At 43.0% G+C, this 23,728-nt stretch overlaps 1 protein-coding gene across 4 annotated transcripts in view; it reads left to right on the top strand.

Moving 5' to 3' along the window:
• Window positions 1-22,911, top strand: part of LOC121291388 (thyroid hormone receptor-associated protein 3-like) — a 125,402-nt gene extending 102,491 nt beyond the window's left edge. For 2 of the 4 annotated variants that reach the window (XM_041212485.1, XM_041212486.1), the window contains 9 exons: window positions 316-1,296; window positions 3,217-3,885; window positions 5,393-5,565; window positions 8,161-8,269; window positions 9,902-9,986; window positions 14,872-15,068; window positions 16,894-17,089; window positions 18,067-18,216; window positions 20,017-22,911. In XM_041212485.1, coding sequence (XP_041068419.1) covers window positions 316-1,296; window positions 3,217-3,885; window positions 5,393-5,565; window positions 8,161-8,269; window positions 9,902-9,986; window positions 14,872-15,068; window positions 16,894-17,089; window positions 18,067-18,216; window positions 20,017-20,262 — 2,806 coding nt within the window. In that variant the 3' untranslated portion in view covers window positions 20,263-22,911. The remainder of the gene's footprint in view (window positions 1-315; window positions 1,297-3,216; window positions 3,886-5,392; window positions 5,566-8,160; window positions 8,270-9,901; window positions 9,987-14,871; window positions 15,069-16,893; window positions 17,090-18,066; window positions 18,217-20,016) is intronic. The other 2 variants (XM_041212487.1, XM_041212488.1) reach the window with 2 other exon arrangements.
• Window positions 22,912-23,728: the final 817 nt, after the last annotated feature.

Genomic DNA, 23,728 nt, shown 5'->3' with positions numbered 1-23,728 from the left:
ATCTGACTGAATACTGCCTTCTGTGGCTCAGTGTCAAATTTTGCTTCGTAACACTCCTTTGGATGTTTAGCCTTAAGCCACTATACTATATTTGAAGTGCTATGAAATGCAAGTTGTTGCTGCACTAGATACCTGTAATGTGATAATTGAAAGGCTGTGGTAAAAAGTGTATCTAACCTCACAAAAATCTAGGATAAATGCAAAATACTGCGGATACTGAAAAAATGAAATAAAAACAGAAAATGCTGGAAAAACTTTGACATTTTAATCTACCCTGATGTGATTTTTAATTCTGTTTCTATTTTTGCTTTTCAGCCCCAGGTCTCGTTCCAGGTCCTATTCTCCGACACATAATCGGGAACGGAACTACCCAAGGGAGTACCAGCCCAGGGAGTTTCGAGGCCACCGGGGCTATAGGAGGCCCTTTATACAGCGCCGAGGGCGAGGCTATTATCCAAGGGGTAACTGGAATAACCGTGGGGGTTATGGCAACTACAGCAATTACAACCATTACGGCAATTACCGGCCGAACTGGCACAACTACCGCTCGACTTACAGCCCGCGGCGTGGCCGTTCTCGCTCACGCTCACCTAAGAGGCGGTCAGCATCGCCAAGGTCCAGGAGCCGCTCCAGGTACACTGACAAGTCGTCGTCCAGCAGGTCAGGAAGGTCATCATCTTCCAGGTCTCGCTCCTCGCCTCACCGCAGCCGCTCGGCCTCCCCTAAGCGACGGAGCAAGAAGACCAAATCGTCACAGAAAGAGGCAACTGCCTCTAAGCTCCCCACCCAGGAGACAGAAGACCAGCAGAAACGCTCACCCGAGGATGGGCAAGCTGGTAATGGCAGCTCTGAGGCCCCCACCGGCCTGGCTCCCAAACGCAGTGATTCGTGGAAAGGCCTGACTGCCTATGACACTAGTCCCAAGCATCCCAGCCCAGCCCCACGTTCTACTGTGGTGCTGAAGACCAGTCCGGCATTGCATTCCAGCCCAAGCCAGCAGAGCCCCTCGCTGTCGGGCACTACCCGCCACGCTTCACCTCATGGGAGCCCTACGCAGATGAGCCCTCAGAGCCGCAGCCCAACTAGACCGAACACCTCTCATCAGAGCCCCCCATCGATCAGCTCTACAATTCGCAGTGTGCCACGTCAAGCCCCAGCCAACCACAGCCCACCACTGGCGGGTGTGGCACAGGGCAATGTACAGAAAGAGGAAACGCGGCCAGGAATGTCGAGCATGTTTGTGGAGCAGCCAGTCCCAACTATCTCTTCATATCTAAAGAGGTATGTTCCAAGAAGGTCAGTATTGAATTCTTGATCTCTTATATGTTTTTTTGTTTGCTCGGAAGTAAAGGCCAGTGTGAAGGGCTTTTTTTCAAAAGTTGTCAGGAATTCCAGGCTGCCAATGGAATCAAGTGGTGGGTATACTGGATATTCCAAAGGTGAGACTTCCCGACTGTCATGGGCAGCATTTACAAGTAATGTATGTGATATATCCTCCCACGCACTAGCAGTCTAACCAACCAACTAGTTAGCCGAGTATTTAGTATTATATGATGGATGCCCAAAAGCTTAATAACTTAAAGCTTATAAGCTTAACTCTGGGTCACACTTGTATGATTTGAGTCTGAACAGGTGTGATCAATCACATGCCTTTTCTTACATCCTGAATTACCATTTAATATGGATTTTTTTCTCAGTTTTTGACTCAGCTGGCTTGGCAAGGGCTTTATAGACAGGCTGTTTTTCTCATCTCTTTCCCTTCAATGCAGGGCATCTTAAATTTAAAATTTCCGAGCATGTACCAGGGATGGATAGCTAGTTAGGTAAAGGTGTGCTCATTCGTTTAGTGACCTTAAATAAAACATAGCCTTTGTTTAAAAAGTAATAATTTCGCTGTTGTGACTGCATGCTGTTCCTGCATATCACCCTTGGTGACATGAGCTTCAGTCAGACTTCCCATCTGAGCTGGGTTAAGTGAGGAAGCCAACCGTAGAGGCTCCAACTTTTTCCCCCAGCAGCGGCAGTTTTGGGCAGCTATTAGAGTTGCCACTTGCTATGCGCTTGCTGTGCACCAGACATCAGGTGGATAAAGAATACAACATGAAACTATAAAACTTTTTATACACAGCTATTGCATGTGCGGCTCCTTACCCACATGTTTTTCCCCTTGATTTATCTTAATCCCAGTTTTGTCATCATGGAGAAGCACCAAGGGCTCCATGGATGTTCTGGCTGATGATTTTAAGACTCATGCAGACCATTTTTTTAAAAACAAACATGTTTATATGTGGACCAGCATTTTAGATGAGACTTATTGTGGAGTGCTCATTGGTGTCCATTGCTTCTGGGATGTTTTGTTAGAATTTCCACTGAGTTGGGAACTGTCTCAAAAGCTTTTGTTCTACTGCAAAATATGCAATGTTTAATGGAGGATTTTATTTACTCCCCTATTTCCTTCTGCAGAAACTTGTATAAAGGATTTTTACAGCTTTAAGTGACTGGGAATGCTATACAGAGAGATCTTTGTGGCATTCCAATAAGTGCACAAAGGACGCAGTGCTAATCTGTTACGTTGTAAGTCCTTTATTGTTGTCCAACTAGTAACACTTAAGGTGGCACATGCTTCACTGCAGCACTCCATGGAACCCAATGTTGGATTCCTTAGTGTTGAATATGGACATTCTGACCCAAATTAAGACTCCTTACGCATAGTTTTCTAGTCTAGCTCAAGACCTCAAAACTGTGGAACTCTTTACATCACTCTGTATTTCCTTCTTCCGATGATTCCTTCCTCCCTTTTAAAATCTAAGTTTTCTGTGTCCTAATCACATTATTTTCCTTGTTGTTTCAAACCTTGAGGTCTTGCAATTTGAGCTTTGGCCTTTCAGCTAAGCTTCTTGATAGAGAGTACCTGAGTGGACTCCCTATTTGAATCCTAGCTTCAGCCTTGGGTAGAAATAAGACCTTTGAGATGGACCCTTCTGTACGACCTTGTTTGTTTAAACACAGACCCTTGATTGTGTAATGCGTTGCATTTCTTTTTTGTGTGTGTTTCTGTTTTTTTCTGTTGAATCACAGGTTTACAGAGGAGCAGAAAGCTAAAGTGTTAATGCAGGATAGGGTGAATGGAAAAGAAAAGGAGCAGAAAGAAACAGATTTAGAAAAAGAGAAAGGGGGAGACCAGGCCAATGCTTACGATAGGCTTTCTGCTTGCAGTGTGGTGAAAACGGAGTTCCATGTGAAAAACATCCCAGAGAAAGGCAGCCGTAGCAGCCAATCCCCGAAACGATTCAAGGGCGGAGTTGCTGAGGAGTTTGAAAAAATCTCAAAAGCAGAGATGCGTCACAAATTTGGCTACGATGAAGAGGAGGTGGAGGAACACGACAAGGACTACCCGGCCAAGAACCAAAAGGAATATGGATATGAGGATGAGCTCAAGTACAGGAGCAAATTAATCGCAAGTAAAACTCAGGAGAGATATGATGAGGAGGATGAGGAGGAGGAAGATGATGACGACAATGATAGACCACGGAAGCGGGAAGAGATAAATTTCTTTAAGCACATCACCATCTCCAAGGAGAAGTTTAGAGAGGTGGAGGATGTGGAGGAGGAGGAATTAATGCCTGAGAGATTTAAAAAAGAGGAGCGATTTCTATCAAAGAAAACAGATGGGAGCAGATACCGGGAGGTGTCACCCATGAAAGCATCAAAATATAAGGCAGGCCGAGCAGAAAGCCCTCCTCCCCCTAGGAAAAGCTCCGATAGCAAAGAGCAGGAAGGCGTGACTGCTCAAGAGGAGAGTGCCCCTGTGCTCAAACCAGCTCATCGTCCAACAGAGGTGACGCTGAAAATGGATTCCTTGCAGTTTGGCGATGACACACTTGGGTAAGAATTGGGTTGAGTGCTTTGTGTTTATTTTGTCAGAGGCTAGGCTGCCCAGTCATCCCATGGCTGATTCTCTTGCAAAATCAGATAATTTCACCGCCTTCTCCCTTCCAAAACAGTAAAGGGAATTAGATGCATAGAGGCATTCTGAGTTCAGGTAGGGCTGAGGCCATATGCTGTCAGCTGCTGGTTGGTCCAGCAAGATATTACTATTGTTTTTTCAGAGCATGTTACCCAGTCACCTCTCCTGGGGTTTCCTTCCTTGTCAAAACTTTCTAAGCCCTTTTAAGTATACCAAGAGGTAAGAGCAGCCTGCTATTCTAAAATGTGCCCTTCAACTGACAAGAAGCACATAACAGTGACTCTGTCGGCACAGTCCCATTGAGTTATTTCTCTCTGCTGCAGGACAGCTAAGATCAGTAACTTGATAAGGGGAGGGAAGCTGTGGTCTTATTTCTGTGAGACATAGCCCATTAGTGAATCACTACACTGTCCTTATTTGGACTTCCCATTCAGAAAGGGCCCTGTAATAGAGCTTGAGCCCAATGTCTGTTTATTTTTATTTATTTTCCCCTTAACGATATTTCAAGGCGCTTTCTTTCCCTCCCACCCCCTGCCCTTTTTTCAACCTTCATTACACTGCCTCAGTCAAATACATATCCAGTTGAACTGCCAAACTCTTGTAATGGTGGTGCCGAGCCTAGTAATCTGCCAACTCATTGGATACCACTCCATGTGACCATTTGCAAAAGCTTTCCCTTTGCAACTGCAGTGTGTTTTCTTTCCTCAGGGAAACTATCATTGCAAACAGTCTGCCACATCCCAGGATAACATGGTGCAACCTCAACAATGTGGCAGCCTGCAGATGATATCAACCCCATGAAGTCGAATTCTTAATTTAGAGCTGACCTCAAATCCAGATATTTTGTGGGAATAGAGACTATGATCTTGAAACCACTTGTAATCTCAGCTCTGTGTAATTTGCAGTTGATATTTATGTAATTTGAATCTTTAAATGTAGATGATAAGATGTTGGTCATACACATGCGGCTTCACCATGTATTTATAGTTCCATCATTTGTTCTTTGAAATTTTTTTCCTGTTTAAGTTTGGCGATGAATAAGATACCTTACAGTTCTTACCTAATTGCTGCACGTCATGTGGCGTGAAGGCATCTCATCAAAACATGCACTCTTCAGCAAAAGTCATTGGGCACTTTTTAAATTTGCTTCTTGCCTTTCCAGAGTTGACTGAAAACTGGAAGATGCAAATTGTTAAATAAATCAACATTTGCACTCAGCTAAATTTGACAAAACCAGTTGGCTTGTCTTTGAGTCACTGATACTGCACAATGGTGAAGAGTTCCACAAAGAACTGGGGATGATGTGATGAGTAAGACGTTAGCAATACCGAAGTCTGTAATGCGTTGATAAGCAGGGAAGAACATTGCTTAGTGTTGCCTTAGAGTGGCCTTCTTTCATGAGGAGCTCTTTGTGTTGTCTTCCAGCTCTGCCAACGTCCTGACCCATGAGCGACGCCTCTGTCGCGACCTTGTTCACAAACCCAAAAAAGATCAGGAGTTCCGTTCCATCTTCCAGCATATTCAGATGGCCCAGTCTCGACGTAGTCCTTCAGAGCTATTTGCTCAGCACATTGTGACTCTGGTTCACCATGTGAAAGGTAAGATAGCAACAATTACTGCTTGATTTTTCATATTTTAGAAAGTTGTTCCATCTTGTCCCTTTTCGTGAGGTATGTGTTGAACTTGTATTTTAATGTATCCTTTTGGTTTGTGTATCCCTGCACCCAGAGTAGCGCTGTACCTAATTGCAATCAGAGCGCACCTATGTCGGTGCAACACTGTATGCTGAAGGCTGGTAAAATAAATCTATTCACTATTTTTCTTGGACTCTCATTGCAAAGTCAGTTGTGTATTGGTCCCACAACAGAATTTGTTTGGGACCACTGTCAACATTTGCTGCCAGTAGCAATGTTCAGTCACCTGTGACATGGTCAAAACAGTGCCAATAACTGACCTTCTTTTAACCTTGCTGGTCACTTGAAACGGCTTGTACAACCTCCTGAGTGCTTCAATTTGCAACTAGTTTTCAAAAATGTAATGTATGAATCAAGTATTACTGTTTATTCGTTTACTTGTTTCTCCTAGTATAGAGTGACCTCGGGGCACTGATAGTAGCCTCAGCTTAAAAAAAGGACTAGAGTAAATCTGATTTACACATTACAGGGAATTTACATCACAAACAGGATTTCGGCCCAGCTGGTCGATGCTGGTGTTTATACCCCATGTGTGCCTCCTGGCCTACTTCATCCAACCCCATTAGCACAACTGCCTATTCCTTCCTCTTTAAATGCATCTATTTGTGGTAGTGATTTATTATGCAGAACCTAATGAATTCAACCCTTCACATTCAATGTCAATGAAACAGTCTCTTCTGTTGATTCAATTTCATCGAATCACTGAACCCCTGTGCCCTCTCCCCATTATGTATGCTTTCTGATCTAGCCTTAATGTGCTCAGCGCTCTCTAGCTTTTATCGTTCAGTAACTGAACACCAGCCAGAGTACTGTCAAATAGCAACAAGGGAAGAAAATAGTGTAAACGTTCAGCAAGCCAGGCAACATCTAAAAAGAAAGGTATATGTTGAAGTTTCAAACACAGACATCCATCCGAGCAGTTCTGTGCCTGAAATGGGCAGTTTTGTTTCTTTACAGAGAATGCCTCACTTGCTGGCTGTTTCCAGCAATTCCTGTGTTCATTTCAGATTTCTAGCGTTTGCAGTATGTTTTGGGGGTTTTTTGTCCCAAAGGATATTGGCAGGGTATAGAAATCTGATTTCATCAGTTAAAATGCCTCCAGTTTTTTCCTGCTGTTTGCATATAGATGTGACAGAATGGCGATGAAAAGTGATATGTAACATAAGCTTATACCAACTAGTGATTTTTTTTTTTTCGGAACTTAAGTCACTTTGGAGCCTTGCAGGACATTCCCTGAAGACTGGTTGTGTGTTTACATGGAATCTAAGGTAAAGTGGTACGGGTAACTTCACAATGGCGATTCTCTGCTGACCGAAGTCACCCTACTGCTCTGATCAGTACAGCTAAATTGTTACTAATGGTGATAACTGCCAAAGACTTATATTTTTAAAGGAACTTCACATCCTAAATTGCTTGGGTGAGATTGATAGACATTCTCACTGTCGATGGATCCCTCATTAAAATTGTTGTTTTGTGGGTTCACTAATCCTGAATATTGACTTTCAAGAATATCTGATGTACAGTTCTCCTGGTTCGAAATGGACTATTCCACCCTTGATGCCATTGCACCATGGTCATTGAGTAGAAGTGGCTCTTGGTGGAAATGTTGAATGGTATCGTCATGCTCTGTTCTGCTGTGTGGTATTCTGACATTTACGCACCTGGTCAGGCTCTGCTGTGCCAAGGTCTTTGTAAGCAAAAGTAGCCGAAGGCTGGTGGGGGTTAGGGCCCATCAAAGTGATTGCAAGAATAACCATGGAGGAAAGAAATGAGAAGAGATTGAATGAGTAATTGAGGTTGAATTCTTTTTTAAAAAATCAATACTGGAGGAAACTGAATAAGAGAAGAGGATGGAAGTTTTGAGAAAATATGGAGCAGGGAAAGAGCTAATGAACCCTACTTTTCAATGGCAGCCTTCAATGGCAATGGCAGAAAGGGCCAAAGAGCCATTGACTGCGCCAGTGGCTGTATACATCTAACTAGCATTGTTTAAGCAATTTAATTTTCTTTCCCTGTAAACTTTCCACGTGAATGTTAAGTGATTTGTTTTTAAGTCGTTGGGTTATCCTGCCCCACTGTACCAGGGGAAGGAATGCAATGACTGCTCAAGAAAACTCCGTTGCTGTTGCAGTCAGGCTGCCTTCACGGGTAGTGTGAAGGAGCAGCTTGGAGATGACTTCGCTTCCCAGATCTTGGTGAGTAAGCTTCGTCACAATGATGAGGCTGAGATTGCAAGGATGAATCCATCTCTCTCCTGTTTGAGCACACCTGAAATGATATATTTGGGCATTTGTGAAAATTGTCAGAGTTGATATGCCATTAAATGTTGGCATGCACTGTGAGGGACATGCAGCCAACAACTAGTTTTGCTTCTCTCCTCTGGTTATATTACAAACATGTAATTTTTAACTACCATAAAGGCGATTTTCTGTAATAGATGGTGACCCCCCTCTCTAACAATTCTCTAAGTGGGCTGTATTTCTTATCTGACACCAATAGAGCATTACTTCAAGTCAGCAGGAGTAACGTTAAACGAACGCTTTACAATGTACCAAAGGAGAACAGCCGAGCAGGAGGTGCCCAGGCAGAAGAGCCCAGAGATTCACAGGTACCAGACTTTCCTTTTTTTGGCAAGAGAGGGGTTAGTAAGCTTCAATAATGTAGAGACTACCCTCAAGATATTCACAAGTTCAAACCCTGACGTTCAACTCTTGTCAACTACTGACCGCTGAACTATCCTGCACTAAACAGCAGTGCTGTGAAATTCCAGTCTGCTGACTAGCTGTTTGATTTTGATCTTTTTTAAAAAAAAATCCTCACTGGAGCACATGTTTCCGCAGCAAGACTTGTTTCATTGGTTTCTATCAGAACTGCTTTCTAGCTAGTTGCTGAAGGGCAATTGGAAGTAGAATCTATGTAAATTCTCTTCTATATCTCGCATCACACCTCCCTGGTCATCTGACATACCTTACTTCCATTCTCGAAATGAGCTCTGATCTTGTATTGGAATTACCTGCTGGCACAGCCTTGGCTCAGTGGATAGCACACTCACTTCTGAGTTAGAAAGTTGTTTCAATCCCACTTCAGAACTTGATATAAAATCTAGGCTGACGCTCCTGTGCAGTACTGAACGAGTGCTGCACAGCTTGAGGCCTCGCCTTTCAGGTGGGATGTTACACCAAGGCCCCATCTACTACCCCCTTTATTGGTTATAGAAAATCCCATAGCACTTTTTTAAAAGAGCAAGGGAGTTTTCCTGTGTCAATGTTTATCCCTCTAACAGTATCACCAAAAACCGATGGGGTGATTTATCTTATTGTTTGTGGGAGCTTGCTTTGCATGAATTGGCTGGCATGATCCCTTACATTACATTTCAAAAACGCTGTTGGCTGTGATGCACTTTAAATGCCCGAGGTCATCAAGCTGCAACGTTAACCATTTTCCAGACTCAGCCTGGCTGTCTTGTGGATGGCACCAAGAAGAGTTGAAGAGGGCATGTGTGGTCAGGTATAGAGGAGCATTCGCAGTAGCCTAAGAGCAAGATTTTGCCTGCTCTGCCCACAGTGGAGGTATGGCATGGGAAGTTGAAAGGTTTAAGGCATAAAGGAGAGATGAGGTGAAAAGTTCTGTTTACTACATATAAAGCACAGCTTCTGCACTTAATGTTGCCTGAATATGTATAATTTGCTTTCGCTAATTAAATAGAGGAGGGGAAGTGAGTGGCACAGTCAGTTTGTCCTTTCGCTCCTGGGACTCAATTTGAATCCAACATAGAATGATGAGATTAAAGTTTCTCTCTATCTGTTGACTTCCAAGGGTTGAGTATGAAATGGGTTTTGGACAGTCAGTATCCACTTCCGAATGGACACGGGCCTCCAGCACAAAGATGTCCCCAACTCTATTAATTGGGACTAAATTGATGATCTTGCTCAAATGCTGAGAAAATGGTGCGTGCGGAATACATAAATGCCACGCTGGTGATAGTCAGAGCTCGTCAGAGATTGAGATTTAGGCACATTGTTGAAAGAGCACTTTACTCTGCATCTGGCTGTGCTGCACCTGATATGGGAGACCGCTGCACACACTGAATTCCTAAAGTGACAAAGTGTTCTACTCCTTCGCAAGCACCTCTTGTTGAGCACACAATTTAATCCAGCCCCTCTCAAAAGTTAACGACCAGATCTTTAAAGACTCTGCTCCCTTTATATTCTTCGTTCTGATGGTGGTTTCCATTTTTAAGGCGGATTGATATTTCACCCAGTGCTCTAAAGAAACGCATGCACCTGCGTGATGAAATAAAGAGCCAGAAGGAGAGCAGTTACAAGGTAACTTGATGTTTAATTGCGGATTTACTAATGCTGTGTTTGTGCTTTTAATGCATGAATATTGGGTAATATCTGTACAATGACAAATTACTTTTTTATTTTTGTTTGGAGTTTCTCCTATCATAAGTTTGTGTTTTTCTTTTAAGGCCCCCAAAACAATTGTTCTAAAAAACTGAGCTGCAAAGTGTTTAATTTATTAAATTAATCCTCACCTCTGTGACGTGCTTAAAAGTATGGCAGATGCTGTCAGAGCCTGTTGAGGTGAGCTTGAGACACTGGGAGACATTTTTGGAAAAAAATACTTTAGGAAAATGCAAAAATATAAAAAAAATGCGAGTGGCTGATGCAGGAAAACTTCTTTTCTGACTGAGCTGTAAGTATTTTGGATTTTTTTCTGAGGAAAATTTTAATTTTAAATGTAGTTGACATTTTAAAGAATTCTGTCTTGTCATCTCTTTTGTAGTGTCAGGTTGTTTGTGTATTCCTGATTGGGGGTTTTGTTAATATTAGGAAGCTGAATAAATGAGCTTAGGCTGCTTGGATGTTGGGTGTCTACAATGGTAACAGCTAACAACACCCTTGTTATATATTTTCTTGAGTAACTTTACAGGGATTTAGGCACAATATATTTTTATGCCATTTATTTGTATGTGTTGAAAGTGATTTTGAGAGATATTTAGTGCCACATCCAGGAACTACACTTGGAGCTAGGACTCCATTCCAACTCCCAGACCCAAATTGCCATACAACCAATGGTAGATTGAGTCAGACCAAGAGAGTTGGTGTGGTGATTAGGAACTGCCCTGTTCCTCTCGCCATTCTTTAGGATGGGAAGGTGGTCTTGGTGTGCTTTGTATAAAATGTTTGGGAATTCATTCTATATGGAGCTTAGAAGAAATCATCCCTCTTCCCTTGCCTGTGGTCAGTTATATGATGTGCTGATGATGTCTAATGGCAAACATCTGTACTGCACTAGCCCACATTTTGAGTCAAAAGCTGACCAATTTATTTAGTTTGGGCCCTTGATGCAGCGCATCATTGGATAGTTCTATCTGTTAGACACTATCTCTGCAGTTTGTGGAGGTTGGGCTATCATGCCTGTAGCACAAGGTGAACTAAAAATAATATCTGTAAAGTGCACCTGGAATCAACTGAGTCTGGTGCCTGACTGAATTTTTATTTCACAGATGTTGTAGGCTTAACTCGATCAATAATAAAATAGTATTGAACTGTTTGAGTGCACCTGCCCTCTAAGAAGTGTCAGTCATGCCCGACAGTTCTGATGTTGAGAGTGCACATTTATGCCCCAGGCTGCCTCTGTGCCCAGAAATGGTTGTAACTTCTACTTGTAATGCCTTGAATTAAAGTATTGAATGACAGTGTGCAGAAGAACTTCTAACTACTCCTGTTTCTTTCCTTTCTTATTTACTACTGGCTGGCCTCCTGTCTTCCGCCTTTCATAAAGTGGTGCTCATCCAACTCCTGCCCGTATCTTAACTTGCCCCAAGTCCTGTTCACACATCACTCCTATATTGATAAAGCCTCAATTTCAACATCCTCATCCTTGTTTTCAAATTTAACTGTGACCTCACCCCTCCCAACCAGGGTTACACTCCTCCAACCCACTGAGACCACTGGGCTCCTCCAATTCTGGCCTCTTTAGTATCCCCAGTTTTAATTACTCCACTATTGGCTGTCATGCTTTCAGCGTTCTTGGCCCTAAGACCTGAAATTCCCTCCATTATCCCTGCTGCTTCTCTGCCTCTCTTTGCTCCTTTAAGATGCTCCTTAAAACCTACTTGATTGATTAAGCTTTTGGTCACCTGTCCAAATTTCTCTTTATGTGGCTTGGTGTTGAAAATATTTTTATTGATACTCTTGTTAAGTGGCTTGGGATGTTTTGCTATGTTAAAGATACTATATAAATACAAGTTGTTGGTCCTTCCCACTAGCTATTAGCTGCTATGCTTGCCCTGCTCTAAGTGCTCCAATTGTAGAACGTTCCATAATAATTTGAAATGTCCCCTCTAATGGCTCGGTGAGTAATTACTTTCCCATTTTAAAGCTAAGCCTGTAGTGCGCACTAATGCTCACGGTCCAGGCACACACAACAGTGCCCATTTGGCAAGGTTACAGAGAGCTGCTGGCACCTGTGGAATTACCTCAAAACCTTAAGGAGAAGAAGGGGGGAAAATACTAACTACACAGTGCATTAAACCCATATTTTTAACAGTTTGACTACATACAGCCTGAATACAAAGATAGACGGAACCTGCAAACTGTCAAGTTGTTAGTCCCAGAATCCATTTTCCAGATGTGCAACACACTTGGAAAGTATATGACTCAATTCTTTCTGTTTAAAAACTTCTCTGGGATAGCTGCAAAGAATTGTGTTAGTTGATTGTGTCAGAACACTGCCTGAGTGTGTGTAACCTATAATACTCTTTCACAAAGGGTGTCTTTGTGAGAAGGCCAGGCCCTTGTGTTTTAAACATTTGGCCCCTCTCAACTGGCTCTAACACTCTGCCAGAAGCTGACTTATCCAGCTGCAGTGTTGTGCTGGTCGTTGTGTAATTTTCCAATTGCACGGAACTACAATTACAGTTATAGAGAGAGAAAAAATTACTATCTGTTCTCAACAAGTGGAATTGGCCACATTTGATCCAATGAACTGAAGATAAATAAAAAAGACAAGTTGAAGCCTGATAATGTGCATGCCTGGTGCGATTCACCGTCTGCCGCACTGTGACCGAGTAGCTCACCCTTGGGAGAATGGGATGTGAGCGCCATGCTGAGTGGCCAGGTTCCCTCTGTCCAAGACCAGCATAGTCCTGTGTCGTTCACTTTGGTAGCAAGAGAAACTTCACCCAGTGGTATAAGAACGTAACTAAGAGCAGGAATTGACCAGTACAACCCATCGACCCTGCTGCATCATTCAGTAAGATCATGGCTGAATATTGACATCAACTCTACTTTCTCACCGGACTTCATATCCAGTGATTCACTTCCTGTCCAAAAATCTATTGATCTGAATCTTGGATATACTCAGTGACTAAGCACGCACAGCTCTCTGTGGTAGAGAATTCTGGAGATTCACAACTCCCTGAATGAAAAAATTTTTCTTCATCTCAGTCCTAAATATCAGACCCCTTATCCCAAAACTATCTCATTCTAGATTCATCTGCCAAGGGAACAGCCTCTTAGCACCTACTCTGTCTTACCCTCTAAATATTTTGCATGTTTCAATGACATCACCATTTATGCTTCTAAACTTCAGGGAGTATAGACCCATTCAATGCAATCTCTGCTCATAGGACAATCTCCTCATCCCACAAATGAGTCTAGTGAACATTTGTTGCACCAACCAAGGCAAGTATGGAGACAAAAACTGCACAGCACTCAGGTGTGGCGTCACTAAAGTCTATAAAATTGCAACAAGGCTTCCTTAGTCTTAAATCACTCCCTTGCAATAAAGGCTGATTGCTTGCTGTACGTATATGTTAACTTTCTATGATTCGTATGACTGACTTCACATAAGGTGCAGGCACAAGGCAAACATCAACTCCAGTTCTGTCTACTCCATTCCTGGAGCCAGTGTCCACCCTGTACAACTGCCGGAGTGACCAATGTGACCTGGCACCCAGGTATCATGTTTGGAGCAAGGATTGAATTTGTGTCAAGAAAAGGGCCATTCTGACTACCCACACCCTGATCTGACCATGTTTTTTTCAGTTTAACCACCAAACTATACCACCTCACTCCCTGCTGAAGTGGAATCTAATCCAACTGCAATTTAAATACTTGAATTTATTTTTATTGGACTGGGTGGTGGTCCGAACCAACAATCAGTGACTGTCTGAAGAAATTTTCTCCTGATTCTTTATCTTTAATTGCTTCCTTCCCTCTCCCTCCCAAATCCTGTTTACTAGCCTTGTATGTCACAAGATGTTTCCCGATTCACTTCCTTATTTTTAAATTGAGAGTTAGCTTAATTTTAGCCCTCCATCACTAGCATTAAATGGCATTGTAGGTAAGAAGCATATTGAAGAGAAAACATCTGCAGTGATTTAAAATTTTAAACTGTTCCAACTGGCCACCTGAACCCAAGCTGGGGAGGGAGTCAAATATATTCCACATGTGGAACAGAAGAGAATTGGGAGGTGGGAATGAGCTGAGGAAATGACAAGCCAGGCACAAACTAAGGAGCACCCCCTTGACGCCAGCTCATAAAGGAAAAGTTGACTTTGTTGGAGCAAAGAGGACATGGGTTTATTTCCAAATTAGTGGGGCAGGAATGGTGTGGGACCAACCATGTAGTTTGTCCTGGCTGTGTTCACAGAGCTCAGTCATTGGCCAAGTACCTTGTTCTCATTAATTCTTTCCTCCACTTATATGGGCGTTTGAACAGTCCTTGCATCACTGATTACAATTTTTTGCCCTCAGAAATTATTCTGATGTACACAAAGTCAGGGGAAGAGGGAAAGATGATTATGGTGTTTAAGTAATCTTGATTTCAGCCGCTTATGCCTTAAGCTAGAATGTTATATTTGTGATGGTCTGCCAGTGTGTATTCCATGTAATTCCACAGGGAGACTAACCAGTGTTATATCACCCTGCACTTAGAGGCCATGTCCTTTTGCAGCACTCCAAGCCTTGCTTCAATTCCAATAATCTTGTGTGTACGTGCTTTCCAGGTGTATTCCAGCAACACTGAAAGAGACTTGGAAGCTGGATTGTACGAATGCTGTTATTTTTTTTAAAAAAGGCATGGAAATGCAAAACCACATTGCCATCTTCTGAGACCCTTTGGCTTATTTTTCTGCCTCTTATCAGCCACAGTTCATGTTAAATGTGTTTCTTGTTTCTTATATCAAACGCTTGCCAGCAGGGAGAAGGAAAATTAAAAGATGAGCCAGATGACCTTCGCCTAGATATTGAGCACCGTAGGAAATATAAAAGCAAGGAAGGAGAACATAAAAAAGATAGTTCCAAAGATTCAAGAGATTCGAGCCATTCACGTGAACGGTCAAAGGAAAAATCTGGGAAAATTCCCAAAGCTTACAAGGAGTCAAAAAAGCAAAGGTAATGTTCTGTTTCCTTCATCACACTGGATTGTCCACCTCTGCTGGCTGCCTCCCCTCCATCCCTCCTTCCCCTCAATAACACAATGGGACTTTCTTTATGGGGTCATGTACTTACGCAAAATACTGCCTCTCATGACACCATTTTGTTTTCCTCCCTTCTGTAATTCCTGTTCCACAGATATATATTGTCTCGTTTAGTATTTTTCATTCCCCATGTAAAACTCCATACACTCGATGGCATTGTGGATGATGAATGAATTGAACTGTGGTTTAATTAGAATTACCAAAACTTGCGGCATATAGTTCTGACGAAGGTAAACCTGGGGCAACTTCCAACTAGTGAGTTCTAATTATATTCCTAATACTGGGGCTGGTTACACAACTCCCCAAGTGATTACACTTTTTTTTTACCTAGTTTTCTTAAATTTGTTCTTGGGATGTGAACCTCACTTGTAAGACCAGCTCGTCTTGCCCTTGAGAAGGAGGTGGTGAGCTGCCTTCTTGAACTGTCGCAGTGTATAGATGCACCCACAGTACTTTTAGGAAGGGAGTCCTGGACTTCTACCCAGTGGCAGTGAAAGAACAGTGGTGTATTTCCAAGTCAGGATGGTGTGTGGTTTGCACATGGTGGTGTTCCCATGTGTCTGCTGCCCTTGCCCTTCTAAGTGGTAAAGATTGTGACTTTGGAAGGTACTGTTGAAGGAACCTTGGAGAGTTGCTGCTGTGCATATAGTAGTTGGTATGCGCTGTTGCTACTGTGCACTGGTAGTAGGAGGAGTGAATGTATAAGGTGATGGAATGGGTGCAGATCAAGCAGACTGCTTCATCTTGAATGATGTTGAACTGCTTGCATCTTGGAGCTGCACCCATGCAGGTAAGTGGGGAGTGTAGGCACCTACCTGTGCCTTGTAGATGGTGGGCAGGCTTTGGAGAGTCAGGAGGTGAGTTAGTCGCCGCAGAATTCCCAGCCTTTGACCTGCTCTTGCAGAAACAGTATTTATGTGCCTAGCTGGGTTAAGTTTCTGGTGAACAGTAACCCCTGGTATGTTAATGATGGGGAATTCAGCAATGGTAATGCTTTTGCTATTTGTGACCTTTTGAATGGCAAGTGGAAATGGTTAGATTATCTCTTGTTGAAATTGGTTATGGCCTGGCATTTGTATGCTTCAAATGGCCCTAAGCAATGCAAGCATCAGTGAATATCCTGACCATATGTTGGTAGAGGGTTCAATGATGAGGTAAAGGGCATGGACCCACAGCCTAAAGACTATTTCAGTTCTTAGCTAGAGGATGATGTGTATAAGGCAACATGGGAGGTATTAACTTGTGGCTGCCATGCAGTGCTGCTCTCCATAAAATGGCAGCTTGGTTTTCAGATTAACAAATATCCAGCTGATATTGCCAAATAGCCATGATGATGGCGAAGGTTTCTGAATCACTGCTGCACAGATGTTCTCTTTGTCTCTTGCTTAAATTGTTGCACTACATCCCCCTCTTACCTACCCAAATCTGTCATCTGATGTTGTGTTCGCTTCTTTAGGCAGTACTGGCAGTGGGGTAGTATGATTGGTTGGCAAAAATGGCCATCGTTTACCCACTGGAAAGGTGTGTGGGAGGGAGGAAATAACTTGTCACCTGTGCAACACACCAGCTGGTACTTGACCATTTGAGGATGGGTGAGTTTGAATGCGGTTCAGGCTGACATTTGAGTTGATGCCAGCCTCTCTCTAACCAACATGCTGCTTCTCGAGGAACCAGTGAAACACAAAAATGTAAGTATTCAAAAATGACATCTTTAGTTTTGTACAATTTTCTTTGAACAGGAAGCGTAAGAAAGTCAGAGCAAGAACCAGCTCATCGTCTTCCTCATCTTCCTCTTCCTCTCCATCGCATGAGGGCAAAGATGAACAAGAAGAGGGAGTGGGCCGTGAGGAAACCACGACCGGCTTTAACAAAGCTCGCCTTGGAACAAGAGAGTTCACAGGCCCACCAACACGAGGCAGAGCACGTGGAATTTTTGTAAGCAGAAACTGAAAACTCTGATGTTTTGCGCTGTCAGCCTCTAATATTTTCTGTTCCTTGGATTCTAGTCAGTGGTTTTTTGGATGGGGGCAGGGGGCATGTTATTTGTAACTCCGGGCATCAGTGAGTTAATCTGTCCAGATTATTGATGATTTTGTTTTGTTGAGTTACTGAACCTAACACTTGAAGTACTTTGGAAGTTACTGACTGTGTATCCGTGTCTATAATATATTTGTTTTCCAGAGATGGAATAATGGTCCCTTCTGTTCTAGAAAGCAGCAGGGTAGAGTTGGAATCAGCAGACGTTTATGAATGGAAACACCTGATTCTTGAAAAGAGGCTATTGCTATTGGGCCTTGACCTAGGTCCTCAGTCAGTATGGGCCCTGAGCAATAAAGTTTTTGATTTCCTGAGAATAATGGCCTACATAAGATTAAGGTGCTTCCATCCAGAATTTTCTGTCGACCACCCCCTCACCCTGCAGCTTTAAACCTCTGACCTTCGGCTTGTATGACTTTTGCTCCTGATTTATATAAGCTCTCAATTAGGAATACACAGGTGTTCAGGGTTTGGAGGTGACACTGAGCAGCTTTAGGGAAAGGGATGTTTAATTCTGAACTTGCCGGTTTGAGTCTTTGATTCTCTCTCTCTCTCTCTCCTGGTGAAAGGTCAAGCCTGGCTTTAAAGCTTGGTGCTCCCATCTGTTCAGCACTAAAAAGTTTACAATTGAGACTTTAGTGTGTGCAATTATCTTGTTGGAAGAAAAGGGACAACTTTGTGGGGTGGGGGGTTTTGGCTAGATGTGTCTTGCCAACTTAGCGTGGAAAGAGCCTCCAGTGCCGTGTTACCTAGGCGTGCTGAGTAAGTGGACGTTCCATTCTCCAACACTTGTACTTTGCATCAAGGTCTGAAAATGTAACTCATTAAAGTTGAATACCTGTCCCAATTACACCTTCCTTTTTATGCTAATGCAGCAGTTCAGAATAAGAGGAAGAGGATATGGCAGGGGAGCGTTTCCTGGTCCCAGCAATAGCAGTAACCCCGGTAACCCAACTTTCCAAAAGAGGCCCCGCGAAGAGGACTGGGACCCCGAGTACACACCAAAAAGCAAAAAGTACTACCTGGTACGTGTCCACAAGCATCCCGGCTCAGGGCTGGGGCAGTGCTTTGTTTAATCTGTGCTGAGGGAAGAAACATCATTGAGCTTCTGAGAGCCATTTGTAACTAAGCCAGATCTAGGCTGAGCTCCCTAATGGCTCAGCAAGTTGATCCAGCAAATAGTCAGGCCATACAGAGCAGGCAGGTTCCTGGTCTTTGTGTGAAGAAGTGTTCCCTGACATCGTGTCTAAGTGACCTGTCTAATAGTAAGATTATGCCTCAAGAACAAAGGAAGGACAACTTACAAATTGGAGCTAGGTCATTAAGGGGCGATGTCAGGAAGCAGTTCCAAACACAAAAGATGATGGAAACCTGGAACTCTCCCAAGAAGTTGTTTAGGCTGTAGGGGGGCCCAGTATCCAAATGGAGATCAATAGGCAAGGATATGGAATAACGTGGGCACGTGGAATTGAGATAGAGATCAGCAATGATCTAACTGAATTCTGGAACAGGTTGGAGGGGCTGAATGATCATCTCCCGTTGCTGTGTATTTGTGGCTCCAGTGTCACACTGGACCATGGGGGCGGGGTGCACAGGGATTTGAGCTTTGCTTGTTCCTTGGACCTTTACACCAACATCAAAAAACAGCTGGTTTTTCCCCTATCCAGAGGTTAACTAAGCCTAGATAAATAGCATTGATGCCGAAACTGCTTAAAGTGGTTAGAATAATTCTTGATCTCAGCCACAAGTGCCTTGGATCTGTTCTATGGGGAGGGAAGAAGCAGTCCTAAATGGAATATTCAAGAATGAATTTGTCCAGCTAGTTTGGGGAAGGGGTGAGAGAGAGAGAGAGAGAAAGATAGAAGTGGATTATCCTGCAGCTGAGTTAAGGTTCCATATTCCACATCCATTGCCTCTCCATCGTTCTCTGAGGTTACACAGAGGTGACCATGCCCTTTTGACCTGGAAATGAAGGAACGGTGATTTGTTTTTCTTGAAGGCAGGCACCAAGCAAAAGAAAAGTGATGCCTTTATTTTGGGGGTGCAGCTGAATTCCAGCAATTTTCATTCATTACTTTAAATGGAAAAACTGATTTTGATTAGAGTAACAATCTTATTACCTGCCAGTTATTGGCAGCTGTGAGTCCCTCTGTGTTTCCTTTTGGTACGTATTTTGCTGGAATAAAGAAATCGTATTTATATAATGCCTCTCATGGCCTCAAGACTTCCCAAAACACTTTACAGTCAATTAAGTACTTATGAAGTGTACTCACTGTTTGTAATGTAGGAAATGCAGCAGCCAATTTGTGCATATCAAAACCCAACTACCAGCCTTGCTATAAAGAGCAAATACATTTTTTTTTGGTTGAGGGATAAAAATTGGCCAGGTTAGTGGGGAGAATTACCCCACACTTTTACGTTCACCTAAGAGGGCAGACAGGGCCTCAGTTTAATGTCACATGAAAAAGATGGCAGCTCCCTCAGTATCACACTGGAGTGCCAGGCCAACCTGTATTTTGTACTCAAGTAGGGCTTGAACCCATATCCCTCTAACTCAGAGGTAGGAGCACTGTTGAGTGAGCCAAGGCTGACCCCAAATTGTGTTTCAATGGGAGGGATTTCAATTTATCGAATTTACCAGTGGGTGACCCTGGAGAGGAGATGGCACAGACCCAAAACTACATCCACACACAAGCACAGTTGCACTTCAAAAGGTGGTAAACCTTTATATATGGACCCTCTGAGCAGATCAAAGTAGATGCCTGATTGTACTGGAGTGTACATTTAATATAATGTTTCTTTCTTTCTCTTCTGTTCCTCTGCAGCACGATGACCGTGAGGGAGATGGAGACAACTACTGGGCAAATAAAAGGGGCCGTGGTACCTTCCAGCGAGGAAGGGGCCGTTTCCTGTACAAAAAGTCCAACACTAGCCCCAAGTGGACACATGACAAATATCAAGGCAGTGGACAAGAAGGGGTAGAGGAGGAGGAGGAGGAAGAGGAGGAGGACGGACAAGTTAGCAACATCACGACCCAGGAAGAGAAAAAGCTGGGCACTATGGAACAGTAGTGCGAAGGGACTGGGCCTGCCTCTGGCATCATTGCATTGATTCGAGCATAGAAGCTGGTCACTAGGATCAGAATGCGAGAGATTTCTTCGTCCAAATCTCCATAGGGTTTACAATGTAGTAGGTTATCATTGTGGTGGGGGTAAGGGTAAAGGACCCTTTGGGATTGAAAGGACCAAAAACACCTGTCTTTAATACGACTTATATATACATATATAAATGCCCTGCAGGTGTTGTACCTGTATTGTAAGATACCCCGCTAGTTGACATCAAAGAGCTACAGGTCGCCCTGGGAGAGTAATTCCCCTCCCCCCATGTATTTTGAGAACTAAAAATTATAAACACGCATTATGGTGCGGTTTGTGTACACCTGATGTTACAGCACTACCTGATTCAGTCTATAATAGGAAGCTGCTCCAAAAATGTGAAACTGACAGGGAAATAAATGTACTGATATGTGTCTCCCACCATGAGTCACATCCTGCACTCATGAAAGATCATCTTCCCTCAAATTGGATTTTCCTGAGCCCCAGATATTGCCGCATGCTTCTTTTAAAACATGGGTTTTAAAATGCTTTCACTTTTGAAGCCAGCTTTAGAACAGAATGTTTCAAGGATCCTTATTCATTTCTTTCCCCTAGTTTCTTTTGGGATCTACACATCTCCATATTTGGTTGCGACGCTTGGCTTGTGCTTTCTCACAGATGTGATTGACGACAGCAATGGTTTCTGTATTTTTGTTTTTGGTTCTTTTTAAAACAACTGGCGACTCAGCTCGGGCCTCGTATTGTGTTTACTTGTAGAGTGGAGGGAAAGGTGTGACCACCATGAATCTGAATCTGAATCTGTCTTAATCCTTTAAGTAGAGAACTGTCCAAATTAATAATCTTGCCCAGCCACAAGGATTACTTTAAGCTTCCCCCCACCCCATCCCTTTCCAACTCCTTCACCAAGAGCTATGGACTAGATTAAAGCTTTTAAATGTATTTCAAAAGTTAGAGGTCAGTGATGGCTCAGTGAATTTATCCAATCAGACAGTTCCTGGTCATTGTTGGGCTCACCATGACCTGCGTGTGGTGTTTTGAGTCATTGGGCTAAGGAAAGAGAATCAGTCAACATTCTTATTCTTGGTCACAGTATTGTAACCTGCACTGGAAAGGGTGCGTCCTTGACTATTGGGTGAAACCTTGAACGAACTGCTGGAGGGGAGAAAATGGAGAGGGGTGAGGAGAGAGAATATCAATCGACAAAGGAACAAAAGGCAGTCGGTTTTAATGCGGCTTTGTACATTATTTGTACCAAATTTTAGAATCTGCCCCAAGCTCCACACTCTTCCCTTCCCATAGGCCACTTCACAAAGACAATTGAAATGGGATGAGAGAGGCTGGACAAGGAATAGGAAACGAGGTTCAAATTAATGGGGAATTCAACTGTCCTCAAATTGTCCTTAAAGCACAGACAAAAGTGTCAAAAAAGAGATGCTTTGTAAAATAATTACATGAAGTAAAAGCTGATCTTCAGTGTATAAGTATCAGTTATCCTTGTTTGCTCATTTATGTGGCAAAAATCAGCGAGATTTATCAAACAGAATTGTGCAGTCTTGAATGAAAGGATGTGCTTGCAGCAGGAACTACTGTTGCATAGTTGCCTCATGAGACAAAATGGAGAGTTTTCCCACTGTGCATGTGGGAAACGGTAAAGCTATCGTATAGGCAATGGCTGCAGCAGTAACTGTCCTTTTAATTCAGAACTTTACAGTTCACTTGCCCATCCATCTTCGGCAAATGCCCCCACTTTACATATTGTGTCACCTGTCCCTCATGGTCCCATTAAAACTCAGTCCTAGAGAGCACCAGAGCCCAAATTTACACCATAAAGTTGTATTGCTTCTTCACCGGCCTCAGTTTCCCTACCCCACCATGTGAACTGCTCTACTGCATGACGTCTCCGTTTCAAGATACTGCAATGGCAAGATTAGTGGAATAGTTCATTGCAAACAGGGATAGCGGAAGCAACACAAATATCAAAACAGGATTGTAAATTCCTTTTGAGTTTTTATTGTGGATTTCTTTACATAGTCTGAATTCAAATGTTAAGTTACTTGTTGCTTTAGATCTTGGGATTAATGTTAATGAACAGATATTGGATAAACATTTAGATACATTTTATATTGACAATCAGATATCTCACCTCTACTCCGTGCCTGGCCTCCCCTATTCCTCTAATGCATCTTGCTTGATCTCTTTATTTTGTATCTTTTTATGTATGTATTAAAAAAAATTGTAAAAAAAAAGTGACACGTGCTCTCGACTGCAATAACTATATTGAATTTTTTTATACATATAGAAGTAAATAGTTTTGAGGGGAGGGGAACACGATATGGGAGGAGTACGACAGTTGCACTATTTTTGTAAAATTTTGCTGAACTGCCTTATCACTTAAAAATTGTTAAAATTCACTCTTGTTGTCCAGAATTTAACCAGATTTGTATCTCTCCAATTATTTGTGTTCAGTTTTGTTACTATGGTTTCCTCTCTAATCTAAAATGGCATTCTGTTATCAACTCAGTTCTCCCCCCTCCCTCAAACTGTAGTCTTGCTGAGGTTCGAAGCATTGTGTTGAATTTTAATTAAATTTCTGTGCCAGCGTCACCAGTTGTGTACGTCCATTATTTGATCTGTGTGGTCTCAACAATTCTCATTCACAGAGCCATTGAAATGGAAGGAGCATGGAGAGAACTGTGAACTTTGAATATGAAACCAGCTGGGGGAGCTGACGAGCTACAGTCTGAGAGGAAGGATTGTAGGTGATGCTAGAGGTGATGAGGTGGTTTAACAAGTGTGGCTTCAAGGATGTGGCAGCTGAAAGCTCAGCTAACACACTGAATAGCATCTTTCTGCTGGGCTTGGAGGGTGCCTGGACAAGATCGTAGACATTGGGTGAAGTCTTTCACCAGAAAAAGCATGCAGAAAGCCCAAAATTAAATTAGGGTGGGAGGCACTGGCAGAGTGGTTGTGACAAGATTATCAATTCCAGTGACTGCTTGATTGAACGTTGACTAAGTCCAAGTCAAGACTCAACAATAAACATCTCCGGTGCTTTTCAAATCGAGGAAGGTCTTGATGTGCTTCAAAGAGATTTTTAAAAATTCGTTCACAGGATGTGGGCTTCGCTGGCTGTGCCAGCATTTATTGCCCATCCCCAGTTTCCCTTGAGAAGGTGGTGGTGAGCTGCCTCCTTACCGTCCATGTGGTGTAGGTACATCCACAATGCTGTTAGGAAGGGAGTTCCAGGATTTTGACCCAGTGACAGTGAAGGAACGGCAATATATTTCCAAGTCAGGATGGTGAGTGACTTGGAGGGGAAGTTCCAGGCGGTGGTATTCCCATGTGTCCGCCGCCCTTGTCCTTCTAGATGTTAGCAGTCGTGGGTTTGGAAGGTGCTGTATAAGGAGCCCTTGGTGAATTC

Source organism: Carcharodon carcharias, chromosome 19 (assembly GCF_017639515.1).
Source record: "Carcharodon carcharias isolate sCarCar2 chromosome 19, sCarCar2.pri, whole genome shotgun sequence".
Classification (NCBI taxonomy): Eukaryota; Metazoa; Chordata; class Chondrichthyes; order Lamniformes; family Lamnidae; genus Carcharodon; species Carcharodon carcharias.
The sequence above is the reverse complement of the archived record's forward strand: the minus strand, read 5'-3'. Positions and strand labels throughout refer to the sequence as shown.